Here is a 15,615-nt window from a genome sequence, read left to right on the forward strand (position 1 = left end):
TCCTTTTTTTTTATTTCTCCCAACATGAGCAGAATAGGAGCTGTAGCAGTGCAAACTCTTTTGGACAGGAAGACTTGCAAGATAAGGTAAAGTGTGGGAACACACTTCTAAATGTAATAGCAGTAGGCAGCAACATAGAACATAGTAGAACCGGAGCACCACACTCTTTTAGGGCAGCCAATGGTAGAGTCGATTGTTGAAAGTAAGTATAGACCTAACCCAATTTGTTTGCATTTGTTGATAGAGGATTGTTAAATATTTACACAGTACCACCATTGAACGGTATCTCACACATGGCTACCTTGAGCATGTCACTATGCAAAGGTAAAAATTAACACTGCTTTAAACTGATGAATTAATTTTCTTAATATTATCCATGCAGTAGCCAATCATTGTTGATATACAGGGAGTGCAGAATTATTAGGCAAGTTGTATTTTTGAGGATTAATTTTATTATTGAACAACAACCATGTTCTCAATGAACCCAAAAAACTCATTAATATAAAAACTGAATATTTTTGGAAGTAGTTTTTAGTTTGTTTTTAGTTTTAGCTATGTTAGGGGGATATCTGTGTGTGCAGGTGACTATCACTGTGCATAATTATTAGGCAACTTAACAAAAAAAACTATATACCCATTTCAATTATTTATCATTACCAGTGAAACCAATATAACATCTCAACATTCACAAATATACATTTCTGACATTCAAAAACAAAACAAAAACAAATCAGTGACCAATATAGCCACCTTTCTTTGCAAGGACACTCAAAAGCCTGCCATCCATGGATTCTGTCAGTGTTTTGATCTGTTCACCATCAACATTGCGTGCAGCAGCAACCACAGCCTCCCAGACACTGTTCAGAGAGGTGTACTGTTTTCCCTCCTTGTAAATCTCACATTTGATGATGGACCACAGGTTCTCAATGGGGTTCAGATCAGGTGAACGAGGAGGCCATGTCATTAGATTTCCTTCTTTTATACCCTTTCTTGCCAGCCACGCTGTGGAGTACTTGGACGCGTGTGATGGAGCATTGTCCTGCATGAAAATCATGGTTTTCTTGAAGGATGCAGACTTCTTCCTGTACCACTGCTTGAAGAAGGTGTCTTCCAGGAACTGGCAGTAGGACTGGGAGTTGAGCTTGACTCCATCCTCAACCCGAAAAGGCCCCACAAGCTCATCTTTGATGATACCAGCCCAAACCAGTACTCCACCTCCACCTTGCTGGCGTCTGAGTCGGACTGGAGCTCTCTGCCCTTTACCAATCCAGTCACGGGCCCATCCATCTGGCCCATCAAGACTCACTCTCATTTCATCAGTCCATAAAACCTTAGAAAAATCAGTCTTGAGATATTTCTTGGCCCAGTCTTGACGTTTCAGCTTGTGTGTCTTGTTCAGTGGTGGTCGTCTTTCAGCCTTTCTTACCTTGGCCATGTCTCTGAGTATTGCACACCTTGTGCTTTTGGGCACTCCAGTGATGTTGCAGCTCTGAAATATGGCCAAACTGGTGGCAAGTGGCATCGTGGCAGCTGCACGCTTGACTTTTCTCAGTTCATGGGCAGTTATTTTGCGCCTTGGTTTTTCCACACGCTTCTTGCGACCCTGTTGACTATTTTGAATGAAACGCTTGATTGTTCGATGATCACGCTTCAGAAGCTTTGCAATTTTAAGAGTGCTGCATCCCTCTGCAAGATATCTCACTATTTTTGACTTTTCTGAGCCTGTCAAGTCCTTCTTTTGACCCATTTTGCCAAAGGAAAGGAAGTTGCCTTATAATTATGCACACCTGATATAGGGTGTTGATGTCATTAGACCACACCCCTTCTCATTACAGAGATGCACATCACCTAATATGCTTAATTGGTAGTAGGCTTTCGAGCCTATACAGCTTGGAGTAAGACAACATGCATAAAGAGGATGATGTGGTCAAAATACTCATTTGCCTAATAATTCTGCACTCCCTGTATATATTTTGTAAAACTGTCAATGTGATTATTACTCTAGCAATTGTGTTTTATTTTTCTAGTTCTGCATGGAAATAGTTCACAAGCTGATTAACACAAATAATCCATTGATACTACATCGTGCAGGTATGTTTTTTGGTAACATAAATCTAAATTTGACTTTATACTGTACATTTATTCCCCCACTCTTTTCGTAAAAAAAGATATTTACAGGTTTGATTTGTAAGAAACTGATTGTTTTCCTTCTGATGCACTACGTTTTCCAGTAGATTCAAGAATACTCCTTCCTGGCTTCAGACTGGTCTGGTGGTCTTTTAATCCGAGCAGTGACACCCCATCACCCCCTAGGGGACACAGTTTGGCTTCAGCTGCAGCTTTGCTTTCAGACATGATGTCACTGTGGCCTATCAGTCATCCAACTTTGTGCTGACGTCAGTTCCTGTTTTTAGGTGCCCATTAGACTAGATCGAGAGCTCTCAGGCAATTTTGTGAGGTTATGACTGTGACTAAGTGAATTGTCTTTTCAACGGGCCTCAGGGAATAAAGTCTGTCTGATAGAAGCTCAGAAAAATGTCTCTTTTGGGACTCCCTTGATGACAGTATAAGGTGTCTCAGTTTGGAAGGTGCCCTCACAAGGGTCTCTTGAACCAAGCAGTCAGAGAGGGGGAGGCAAAGTTATTTTTATCTAAGACCCACAGGAAAACTCACAAGCAATTCTCTTTTCTAAAGGTAAGCCATTCTCCTGTGCGCATTCGCCTAACAGATCTTCTCTAAAAATTAAAAACACACAGAAAGCCCTGTGAGAAAGAGAAGGCTACTTCCTTGAGGAAGCAGCCCTGGTCATGTGATCGTTCAGAACCTCAATGCAGTTACCCTTTTCTTGACTCTTCTTTGATGTCAGGGTATCACTGTGAGTCCTGATGAGAACAAAGTGTCTTCCTTTCGCAGACCCAGATCAAGTCAAGGCCTTACTGTTGGTGATCTATTGATGCTACATATTTTCAGGATAGCGCTGTCATGCCTTCTGCTACTTTCTGGGATGGGGTTCAGAGGCAGACTGGAGCTTATTCCTGTGGGCTCTTATGCCTCCCAATGCTATGCCTCCACAGGCTTTGACTCCGGTGCCTTTGGTGAAATGGGTACCAGCTACATTGTCATTGCCTTGTTTGCTAAGCCCCTTGTTTGTGCTTCACTTTTGTGCTCTGATTTTGGAAGGTGCCACCTCCTATATAGCTGGTCCAATTAACAAGACATTGCCCACTGAGCCGTCTCGGGAGCCATCCAAGGAATTGATAGTGGAAAGTATTATCCATGTATGAGATGAGAATGTCATGGTTAATGTCAATAATAACTCCCATTGTGATCATCTCCTCAGTGCTCAAAAGCTCATCTTCCTGGAGAAAGTTTTCAGTTAAAATTTAAAGGCCTTAACTATGGAGGAAAAGGACTATGGCTGTGTGGAGGAGAATGACTCAGAGGCTGCTCACCCTCCTGCCACCCTACAATATCAATGCAGACCTCTACTTCGAATTAGAAAATGCTATTGGCCTAGATACTGTGCCAGAATGTGATATTTCCTATACCTCAGACCCTCCAAGGGTGTAGGTTGGCTGGCTCCTCCTCTAAATACTTTAAGAAGTGCAGGGCTACAGCTTACACCCTTGGCCTTCCCTACATTGCGGTTCCACCAACAGTTTTATAAATTCACGGTTATTCTTGGGCAGACAGTTTTGTGAACCACAGCTCTCTCAGGTCATTGAAACTTCACAGCAACTATATCTCCTTTCAGGGCTGGGGTGTATCTTGAGGATGTTGCCAGCAGCAGCAGAAATCCCTATCATCCGCCACTCGTTCTGTCACTTTTAAACCCCCTCTGACACCTTAACATAACCACCATGTTTAATTTTTCCACCCTATGGGAACAAATGGCAGTGGAATGCTGGGTGATCCAGCTGATCTGCATGAGTTGTGCCCCTCCTTATCTGTTCTCCCTTGCAGGCCACCCTCTTTCCTTCAGAGCCTGCTTGTCTGTTCCTTCTGAGCCTGCTTGTCTGCTCACGCTGTCATTCTAGAGGTGAATGTCCTTGACTTGCTGAAAAAGGAGGCCACATAGTTGGTGCCTCTGGAACAGAGGCACAGGATTTTAATTATTTTACTTCTGAACCTGTTCATCTGGCAAAATAATTTTTAAATTAAGTCCTCGGTCCAGGTTTTGTTCGACTTAAACTCAAGAGATTGGTGGCATCCCTGGACGTCCCGTATGCTAACTTATATTTTCCAATTCTCACTGTCCGCACAGGCAGTACTTGACATGTGTGGTCCTCTTTTTCATTCGTGACATCTTCACTGCAGTGGGCAAGAGTCCATGTATTCCCATATTTGAATGACTTGACGGTGAAGGTGCAGTTCCTGGTGCTGGCTGTGGGTTATCTTACACCAAGGACTTCTCAAACCTTCCAAGAAATCACCCAGGCTCATGTTGGTCATTGGTGTCTGTTTACTGGGCTAGAGTGTTCATCTTGAAAGCATGGCTGTGTGGGCCTTTGGTCTGCATAGGAGCAGCACCAGCACATAAATGTGGTAGAGCTGTGGGTGGTCCACTTAGCTGTAAAGCTTTGTCCCTTTCATTTTTGAGAGCGTTGTCCAGATTCTGTCATATAACACCACTACCATCCATTATATCAACAAGTAGAGCTGCATGGAGTTGTGGACGCTATGTTTGGAGGTGGGTTGCTTGTGGACTTTGGTCCAGTAACCGTGAGTCTGCAGTGGCGTCCCGTCTCTCATGCTCTCCTAGTGGGAGAGAAAATGCCCTCGGTCATCTATTGCTGGCTACACCATAAACGAACAGTCATTCTTCTTCAGATTAGGGTTTCTCTTCCTTAATCTCTTTGCAGCAGGACATACCCTCAGTTGTCTTCCATACACTTCTCTCTGGATGGCTCCCTGGGGCGATGCCTTCAGTTTCATTTGGTCTCAGGGCATTCTGTATGGATTTCACCAATCCCGCTTCTGTGAGAGGTTCTGACGAAAGTGCAGGAGGATTATGCACAGCAAATTCTGGTTTCTCCAGACTGGATGAGAAGAATCTAGTATTCGATGTGTTTCAAATCAGCATTTGACCTCCTTTCGCCCCACATTTTCAAAACAGACCACTCTTGCAGTCCGGCTTCTACCCCAGACCAAATTCTGCACGTAATTGAGTGTTATAATCCTTTTGCCTTCCTGCTATTTTAGCAGCAAGAAAGCCTGCCACCCAAAGCAGCTGAAGTAGGTTTGTGCAATGACGTGAGTTGGAAGGCATTAATACTGTTACATTTCACCTGTCCGATGTCTTGAGTTTTGCAGTGTCCTTCACACAACAGGGTCTGTCATTGGTTACAATTAAAGGCTACCTTGCAGTTCTCCCTACGTTTGTGTGTTCCCGACTGAACCTCCCTCTTCCATCGCCCCTAGTGGCTTGTTTTCTGCAAGGCTTGCTTTGCTTGTTCCCTATTGTTCCTCACTGTAATTGGACCCTCTGACCCTTGTTCTCACTTTCTTAATGATAACTTCACTCAAACCCAGGCACAGTTGCTCGGCTCAACTATTTACTCTTAAAATAGTTCTAATGGCAGGGATTTACTTCTACCTGTAGGGTCAGATAACTTAAGACCCGTTCGCTATGTCAGTTGTGCAATTTTATACCTGGATAAGATGGTCCTTTGTACCTGTTCAACCTTTTTACCTCAGGAGGTAAATAGATTGTCCCATTTCATATGGGAAAGTCTATTAAACTTCCATCTTTAGTCCATGCTGCAAATTTAACCTAGGAGGAGCGTGGTATGCATAGGCTGGAACCCAGGTATGTGTTGTCGCATGACATCTGCACACGTCTGGACAAAGCGAACGACTGCTCTTGGTGGGCTCCTCTGGAGCTAAAAGGACAAAGTGGTGACCAAACACACCATTTCATGTTGAGTCATTCTTGGTATCAATATCTACTGTTCTCTGCACAAGTAAGACTCTGTGAATGGCATTCAGGCTCATTCTACCTGTGCTGCGGATCCTTCCATGGCTTTTTCAAGAGGCACCCCTTTTGCTGACACCTACAAACAACTGGTCTGGTCATACTTGCCTTCCAACCCAGGCACGCAATCATGAGTATTTCGCACCACCTGTGTTGCATGATTTAGTTGGTTAAGCAGCACTGCTCATTACCACCTCCCTGAAAGGTACTGCTTATGGAATTATCCATAAGATGAGGAATCCGTGGGAAGGCATTCTTCACTAGAAGAAAGGTTACTTATCCTCGATAACTATATCTCTGCTGGATACATAATCTTACTGTAGGCTTCTGTAGCCGTCCCTGTGGTGTGACCGGTATCAATAAGTCTCAAGGTATGCAAACATGTTATGTGCTGTATTTGTCTCTTGTGTGGAAGAATCTGCTAGTCTCTACAGGCCTTGATGGGATGCAGAAAAAGTACCAGGAATTGCCATCAACCAACAGATTGGTGGCTAAAATACTCCAGCGATTTATGAGGTTAAGAATCTGTGGGAAGAATATGTATCCACTATAAATATTGTTACTACAGGTAAGTACCTTTTTAATCTACCTTTCTGCTATTTTGACCATTTGAAAATTCTCCTATGTTATGTTGCACTAGAAACCACTTCTTTATGGCTGATGAAACAGCACATTTTAGCTGTAGAAAAAAGTCCCTTGCATGTTTCATACAATCGAGAAGGGTCTGGGCTATCTTTTGTGCACAGATGAGGGACCCCAGATATAAAGGCGGTTAAGGGGCCCACTGCAATCTCAATCTTTGCACTTATTAGCCAGTTGGGCCACCTTCGTTGCAGAGGGCTCATGGCACGCACTCTCTGTGCCACTATGAAAAGCTGGTATTTCTTTTATGTACGTTCACTTAAAATTAAAAAAAATATAATCTCAACCAAGTAACTGTGATGCAAAGCCACTGGGATTCTGCTGCGACTGGGGTCAGCTAAGCAGATTCCTCTTTAGAGGGAGGTTTAAATGTACCACGTATAGCAACAAACTACTCCACATCCTTAGATTGCAGGGCAAGTTAGTTTGTTAATGTTGTCATCCCCTTACAAGGGTGGTAAATAATTTATTTGATTCATAAAAAAAAATCTTAAAATAAAAAAACATATTGCAGAAAATTGTCTCTATTAGAACAGTGTTGGCTGATTAACCGGTGAGTGGTTAAAATATCACATTACATATAGAATTATAGATGGGTAGGAGTTAATTACAGACATGTTTTTTACTGAGGGATCCTGAGTGATATCAAATAGACAATGAGAGCGAAGCTCGAGATGTCTGTGATGTCAGTCAGAACCCTGAGATGAAGAACATCGCCGTAATTCACTTTTTACCAGTCTGTAATTTTGTTGCGTATGGTCTGCAAAATCATCTGCCCCTGCCTTCAACTACTTCGCTGGACCAGAGGACAATGGGAGAGCTATGCATTTTATGTCCTCTCCTCCCTGACGCAAATGTGCAAAATAAATGTTACCTGATATCCGTAACCAGAAACCACTACCTTCACTGCTTTTTTCACCCTCCTGCTGCCGTGCTTTCAGGTTTCAGTCAAAGCAGACAAGCAAAGCTGAACTGATAGGCTCTCAGAGTTATGACTTGAAGAAACTAAAATACATGATAGAGGCTCCCTTTGAGAGTCATAATTAACACAATAATTATCACTTTTGAAACAGTTGTAAACTGATTAGCAAATGGCTATGCATTATTGTAAAAATCAGAAAGAAAACACAATTAAAAATCTGAATTCAATAAAGCGATCAGCTTGATTGGCACAGCTGTACTGAGGTTTTTTAGCATATTTGTATCAACAACAATAAAAGGTTTTTAATGTAAGGTGCAGAGTTATTAAGTAAAGTGCAGAAACAGGCCAATCAGGATAGATCACAAGCTTATTTAGCCCAAGATGTTACTGAATAAGCGAAATGACATGAAAGACATCTGGAATAGCATTGGGATAATGGGAAACTATGCATTAAATATTAGTTTCAACAAGTGATTTTTTTCCTGTTTGTAAATGGCCATACAAATTTGGTGAATCGACAAGTCAATTGAATATTGGAGCACTCCATGCTAATGATCATGGCCTCCCAGCAGGTTCTTACTTGCATCATATTGAATAAGAGCTGTGAGAGGTGAATTCTCTCTCCCTTGAACTCCGGGCATGTGCACTATAAATGTACAACTCACTCGTTATAACAGTCCCAGTAACTCCATTATTTCATTAGGCATGACCTTTTGTGAGGGAAGTGTGGTGCTTTGGTGGCAAAGCAACAAATCTGTACAGCAGGAATCTCCTTTATAAGGTTAGCAATAATGTTGCACGTAGATACTGTTGGTCACTTAAACTTGCAGGGCTCTGAATTCAAACTTTTAGTTGCTAAATATTGTGCCAGTTTTCAAAAATATTTGAACATTTGTTAAAGGATTGTCAAAATTATATCACGGAGACTGCAGTGTCTTGCTCTTTTATTCAGTAATGACTCGCAATGATATGATCTTAAAGATGCAATGGAAGATCCTTTCTTTACACTTTCCTTTGGTACTGAATGACTTTGAGCTAAAGAATGTATTTCCTAATATTCCTAGTATACATTTTCAACTCATTTAATCTTCCTATTTCACTTTCCTGTTTGACATCATGACTGGTTTGATTGCTCCGTACACATCTGTTGGATGATGGTTAGCATCCTTTACCAATTTGTTGATCTGTGGAGCTGCAAAGTCATAGGATTACGTTCGAAGCATTAGTAGAAGACAAATATTTGTTAGGGTTTCGATTCTACGACCTAGTTTCAGTATCCATGTTATATAAGAACCTCTTCTAAAAGGTTTAGTGCTTCTTTGAAAGGAATTGCTTTTATCAGTGGTGATGAATGTCATCAGTGGAGTCATTGAGGATATCAGAACAGATGTCTGAGTTCAACATCAGTGCATGGGGTATGTAGTTTACCATAACTTCAAATATTTTTGGGATCCTAATCAGATGTTCTTTCACCTGAAAAGTTCTGGGTTAGTTTGAATAGATTTTGTGGCCCATTGTATTTTTCTGTTTGACTGGATCGTCTATGCAGAGGCGCCAAATGGTGCAGCATTTTTGTTGTTGATTCATGTGCCTGCTAGAGGTAATAATAGGAGCCCAAATAAGCTGCTGCAGGAACCAGTTACTCTAGTTCCTTTTTTACTCAATAGCTCTCAGTTGTGGGATCTGGATCCTCTGACATTTTCTCACTCTTTCTGACAGTGGAGAAACCTTTTAAGCCCTCCATCATGTCCCTCTGAAATATTTGGAGGTTTAGCATTGTGGGTGCTTTTGCAGACAGGTTTCGATTACTAACCCACACAGCATTTACCTGTGGTGCCTGTAACCTGCTCATAAATTGACTGATTGCAAGGCTTTAATCCAAAAACAACAAATGCCCTTCATTTAAGTACCAGTTGAACTCATAAGTTGCATTCAAGTGAGCCGTAACCCTCATTGAGCCAGAAAGTACACAAGAAACATCATTCATCCTCTCCCTATAAAAAAGGATGGTGGCACAAAAAGTCCAAGAAACATGATAGAACAACCTCCTTCAGAAGCACACAATCTTCTTTCTCCCTGGGAAGTTTTCCTCCTTCTGATGGATACAACTACCTGTGGATTCCTCACCTAATGAATACTCCCATTGCGCCAGCACACAACGGAAATCTTCCTCCTAGCTTCTGCACGTCGACGAGGACGTCACATTTGCCCACGCTACGTCGTCTGACGTCATACAGGCAATAAGAGGTCCTCGCCGACGTCAGTTCCCTTTTTTCCGTGCCATTCGAAACGGTTATCTTCGAGGGAGCTACTGTTGCTGTTCGACACTTACAGTGTGTTTTTTGGCTGTGTTTTTTCTCTGAGATTACAATGTCGCAGAGGAAGTCAGGTTTTAAGCCCTGCCGTGAGTGTGGGGGCAAAATGTCGGTAACGGACCCACATTCTGACTGTTTGTGGTGTCTAAGTTCCGTTCATGATGTTGGCAGGTGTGATTCATGTCAGCATATGAATCCGAAGGCCCTGAAAGAGCGCGAGGCCAAGCTTTTTATGGCAAAGTCGAAAAAGAAGGAGAAGAGACACCATTGAAAATCCTCGTCACCAAAGTCTCATCGGCGTCATCGGGATTCCCTGCGTCCTCGAGAATCACGGCGCCGGTCGAGTAAAGAGAGGTCTCGGTCGAGGTCGCCATCGACTCGGCGTCTGAAGACTTGGGAGGTCAGTCCCACAGTCACTCCCCATCCGTCGACGCCGTTGCCTTCTCCAGCCTCACCGACTTCGCCCGGGTCTTCGGGCCAACCGCCTTCAGTGTTTGAGGTTCCACAGCCTCAACTGTTTTCTCCAACGTTACAGACGTCGAGGTCGGTGTCGCCTTCGATCCAGGCACCCCAGTACCCGGCTTTTCCGGCCCCTGGAGCCGATAATACCGCATTTTTAAATGCAATGTTCTCCATCTTTCAGCAGATGGCTCCAGGTGGTGCACCGGCTGGGCCTTCGGGCCCTTTGGCTTTTAACAGGGGTGCTCCGGCTCCGCTTCGACCAGCACCCTTTATGCCCTTTCTCCCCCTGGGGAACGTGGGCTCGGCGCCGGTGTCGGCTCCGGAGGCTCCAGAGACTTCGGCTCCGAGAGTTTCGGCTCCAGCGGCCTCGGTGTTTCGGCCAGTGACGCCGTCTAGGCCTTCTACGACTCCGAAGTAGTCTTCTCTCCATCCGACTCCTGGTTTGGCGCCGAAGGTACCTGCAGCGCCTGTAGCGGACGCCATGTCGACGCCGAGGATTGAGGAGAGGCTGTACTCGAGGAGGCGTGCTCTCCGTCTCCTGGAAGAACAAGAGTACCAGCAGAACCTGGGGGAAGGAGAGATTGAGAACTCTCGTGAGGGTCTCCATGGGCTGGACACGGCTAGTGTCCTAGATACTTCCCCTGAGTGGGACTTGTCATCTCCTGGGGAGTATACAGAAGAGGCAGCCACTTTTCATGCTGTTATCAGGAAGGCAGCTAACTTTTTGGATCTGCCTTTGCCGGTGACTGAAGCGAAGCAGAATCTGTTGACAGAGGTGTTGCACCCGGCCTCTACATCAGCAGAACCACTTTTGCCGTTCAACGAGGCGCTGCTGGAACCTGTTTTGGAGGTCTGAAGAAGCCGGTGTCTTCTTCGTCTGTCAATAGGTCTGTGGCTAGGAGGTATCGGCCTGCACCGGCTGACCCTGGCTTTCTTACCAGACATCCAACACCAGAAAGCTTGGTGGTCCAGGCTTCCTGCTCGGCAAGGTCTGCGCCTGGGTCTTTTCCATCTGTGCCATCGGATAGAGACTCCAAGAAGATGGACATGGCATCCAAAAAGGTGTTCTCGTCATGTAGCATGGCATCAAAGTCAACCAATGCTACATGTATTTTAGGGAGGTACATTTATGCTCTGATGGACAAAATTACATCTACGCATACGGAGATCCCTCAAGGGCTATTGAATCTGGTATCGGACGCTCAAGCTGCTGCAACTCAGGTTATTCAATCTGGGTTGGATACAACTTACTCTGTGGCTAGAGCAATGGGCACTGCTGTAGTTACGAGGAGGCAGGCTTGGCTTCGTAACTCAGGGTTTTCATCGGATGTACAGTCGACCCTGCTGGACCTCCCTTTTGATGGGGACAAGCTCTTTGGTGCCAAGGCGGATTCGGCCTTAGAGAGGTTTAAGGAGAGCAGGGCCACGGCCAAGTCGCTAGGCTTGCAAGCCACTTCTTCTGCCTCCTCCAGATTTTTTAGGAGGTTTCGAGGATTTGGTTGTGGCTCCTCCTCCTCCTCCTTTCGGGGGAAATTCCAGCAGCCTACCTCTGCTCTCTCCTATAGATCTTTTAGAGGGAGGGGTAGGGTCCGTACCAGGGGAGCCTCTCAGCAGCACTCTGCCTCTTCCTCTTCCTCTGGAGGGGTGCAGCAGGGGAAGCAGCCTTAGGCTTCCACCAATTCCCACTCACTCTTCTCCTGTAGGGGGAAGGTTACTGTATTTTCTCCACAAGTGGGAGGTCATCACTTCAGACTCCTGGGTTACCAGCATTGTGAGAAAAGGCTACACCCTTCCCTTTCAGGAGTTTCCGCCCCGCCCATCTTATTGTTCAGAAGAACACCTCCTGTTGTTAGAACAGGAGGTTCAAGTCTTCCTTTCAAAGGGCGCGGTGGAGTTGGTTCCAGAGCAGGAAAGGGGTCAAGGTTGTTACCCGAGGTACTTCCTGATTCCCAAGAAGGATGGTCGGTTGAGACCAATCCTGGACCTGAGGATTTTGAATTGGTTCCTCAAACAGGAAAAGTTTAAGATGCTGACCCTAGCTCAGGTGCTTTTGGCGTTGAACAAGGGAGATTGGATCTTGTCTGTCGACTTGCAGGATGCTTACTTTCACATCCTGATTCTCAAGTCGCACAGGAAGTATCTCCGGTTTGTGGTGGGGTCGCAGCACTATCAGTTTGCGGTCCTCCCGTTTGGTTTTACTTCAGCACCTCGAGTCTTCACGAAGGTGATGTCGGTGGTTGCGGCAGAGCTCAGAAGGAAGGGGATAGCAGTATTCCCTTACCTGGACGATTGGTTGATCAAAGCCAAGTCCCCGGAGCTCGTGTTGCATCATCTGCAGTCGACAACCCAGTTGTTGTTCGACCTGGGCTTTTCGGTGAACGTGCCCAAATCTCACCTAGAGCCCTCTCAGTGCCTCCTGTTCATAGGGGCAGTACTGGATACAACATTGAATCGAGCCTTTCCTCCGCCTCAGCGGATTCAAGACATTCAGGCGTTGGTTCCAATGTTTCAAAGTGGAGCAGTCATTCCAGTCCTCAAGTTCCTACGTCTGCTCGGCCTGTTTGCCTCCTGCATACTGTTGGTCACGCATGCTCGCTGGCACATGAGGGCTCTTCAGTGGTGCCTCCGAAGGCAGTGGTCTCAACACAGAGGAGATCTCGAAGGTTCTGTAAAGATCTCCAGAGATGCTGCCTCGGATTTGAAGTGGTGGTTTGCGGGCGACAATCTTTCCCGGGGAAAGCCGTTCATGCAGCCTCCACCAGTGACCACGGTCATAACGGATGCTTCCACTCTAGGCTGGGGAGCTCATCTGGGGGACCTGGAGATCAAAGGGATTTGGTCTCCAGTGGAACAGATGTTTCATATCAATCTGTTAGAGTTACGGGCTGTACGTCTGGCTCTCAAGGCCTTCCTCCCATCCCTTTGCGGTCAGTCGGTTCAGGTCCTGACGGACAATACTACTGCGATGTGGTATATAAACAAACAGGGAGGGGTGGGGTCGTACCTTCTCTGCAGAGAAGCTCTTCGGCTATGGTCCTGGGCAAAGGACCATCAGTTTTGCTTGGTAGCAAATCATCTGGCCGGAGTCTTGAATGTACGTGCGGACAGTCTCAGTCGCCATTTCTCGGCCGACCACGAGTGGCGTCTCCATCCAGATCAAGTCCTTCTAATCTTCCAGATGTGGGGGTTTCCTCGGATAGATCTGTTTGCCACCCGGGAGAACTCGCACTGCCCGTTATTCTGCAGCCTCCAGTATCCGGTGCAAGGAGCGTTGGGGGACGCGTTTCAAAGAACCTGGTGCGACCAGTTGCTTTACGCGTTTCCCCCCATACCCTTGATTCCTCGAGTGTTGAGGAAAATTCGCCAAGACCGGGCCCAATTCATCTTAATTGCTCCGGATTGGCCTAGGAGGGTGTGGCATTCCGACCTTCTTCAACTCTCAATGTGCCCTCCGCTCCGTCTCCCTCTCAGGGCAAACCTCCTCTCGCAGTCGGAGGGGCAGGTTTTACACCCCAACCTCCAGAGCCTGCACCTTCATGCCTGGAGATTGAACGGGGCAACCTGAGTTCCTTTTCTCTCCCGCCTGATGTAGTGGATGTTATCTTAGCAGCCAGGCGACACTCCACTAAATCTGTCTACGCTAATAGGTGGTCTAAATTTGTGGTATGGTTTGGAGAGAGGCAGATTGATCCCTTACGTGCTTATTTGTCGGATGTTTTATCTTTTGCTTTGTCTTTAGCACAGAGGGGTTGTGCAGTGGCTACTGTTACGGGTTACTTGTCTGCCTTGTCAGCCTTTATTTGTCTTCCAGACCAGCCTTCGTTATTTAAATCTCCTATAGTACTTAGATTCTTGAAGGGCCTTATGAATACATTTCCTCCAAATCCTTTCGTTATGCCTCAATGGGATTTGTCCTTGGTTCTAAGTTTCCTTATGGAGTCCCCTTTTGAGCCTATGCATTCTTGCCCCGTAAGATTGTTAGTTCTTAAAACAGTTTTCCTGGTTGCTATAACATCTGCAAGGAGAGTGAGTGAGTTGCAGGCTCTATCGGTAAAACCCCCTTATACAACTTTTTATGGGGATAAGGTGGTGTTGAGGACCAAGGCTGCTTTCCTTCCGAAGGTTGTTTCACCCTTTCATTTGGCCCAATCAATTACTCTTTCCACGTTTTATCCTCCGCCTCATCCTTCAAAGGAAGAAGAGAGACTACACCGCTTGGACCCAAAGAGGGCGTTAAGCTTTTACATAGACAGGACAAAGGATTTCAGGCTGGAGGATCAGCTTTTCATCGGTTACATGGGAAAGAGAAGAGGAAAGGCAGTCCACAAGAGAACACTCTCCAGGTGGGTTGTTCTTTGTATTAAAATGTGTTCCTCTTTAGCAAAGAAAGAACCCCCTGATGGTATAAGAGCTCATTCCACCAGAGCGAAGTCGGCCTCCTCGGCCTTGGCTAGAGGTGTTCCTGTGGTCGACATCTGCAAGGCCGCAACTTGGTCGTCCCTTCACACTTTTGCGAGGCATTACTGTTTGGACTCTGAGGTCAGAAGGGACGGCCATTTTGCACGGTCAGTGCTGCAGGATTTCTTGGTTTGACCATTCAGGCACCCTCCACCGAGTGCGGTACTGCTTTGGGACTCTATTCATTAGGTGAGGAATCCACAGGTAGTTGTATCCATCAGAAGAACGAGTTACTTACCTTCGGTAACGACTTTTCTGGTGGATACATTAGCTACCTGTGGATTCCTCACGGTCCCACCCGCCTCCCCGTTGCCTGTCTGGTCTAACCAAGTAATTCTTGAGTGTGCTCCTCTTGGTTTTGAGGATTGGTATATATCATGTATATATGTTTGTGTATATATATATGTTCGATGGCATGTGTAGCTGCAGATACACATGCTGTGCACAGTCCACCATCTGGTGTTGGGCTCGGAGTGTTACAAGTTGTTTTTCTTCGAAGAAGTCTTTTCGCGTCACGAGACCGTGGGACTCCTCCCATTTCGACTCCATTGCGCATGGGCGTCGACTCCATCTTAGATTGGTTTTTTTCCGCCATCGGGTTCGGACGTGTTCCTTTTCGCTCCGTGTTTCGGGTCGGAAAGTTAGTTAGAATCTCGGAAAAAATCGTCGGTATTGTTTGCGTTCGGTATCGGGTTAGTTAGAACAAATCGACACCGAATTTTGAAGAGCTCTGGTGGCCCTTTGGGATTTTTTCGATCCCCCGTCGGGGCCTGGTCGGCCCGGCCACGTACGACTTCAAGGCTGATGGAACTGACCCCATTCCGCTTCTGCCCAAAATGCCA

At 45.7% G+C, this 15,615-nt stretch overlaps 1 protein-coding gene across 1 annotated transcript in view; it reads left to right on the forward strand.

Annotated features, from left to right (window-relative positions):
• The window catches only part of TOPAZ1 (testis and ovary specific TOPAZ 1), a 1,339,900-nt gene that overhangs the window by 786,663 nt on the left and 537,622 nt on the right, over positions 1 to 15,615 (forward strand). The window contains exon 9 of the mRNA XM_069211977.1: positions 2,028 to 2,091. Within this exon, the coding sequence (XP_069068078.1) occupies positions 2,028 to 2,091 (64 nt within the window). The remainder of the gene's footprint in view (positions 1 to 2,027; positions 2,092 to 15,615) is intronic.

Source organism: Pleurodeles waltl, chromosome 10, assembly GCF_031143425.1.
Source record: "Pleurodeles waltl isolate 20211129_DDA chromosome 10, aPleWal1.hap1.20221129, whole genome shotgun sequence".
NCBI lineage: Eukaryota > Metazoa > Chordata > Amphibia > Caudata > Salamandridae > Pleurodeles > Pleurodeles waltl.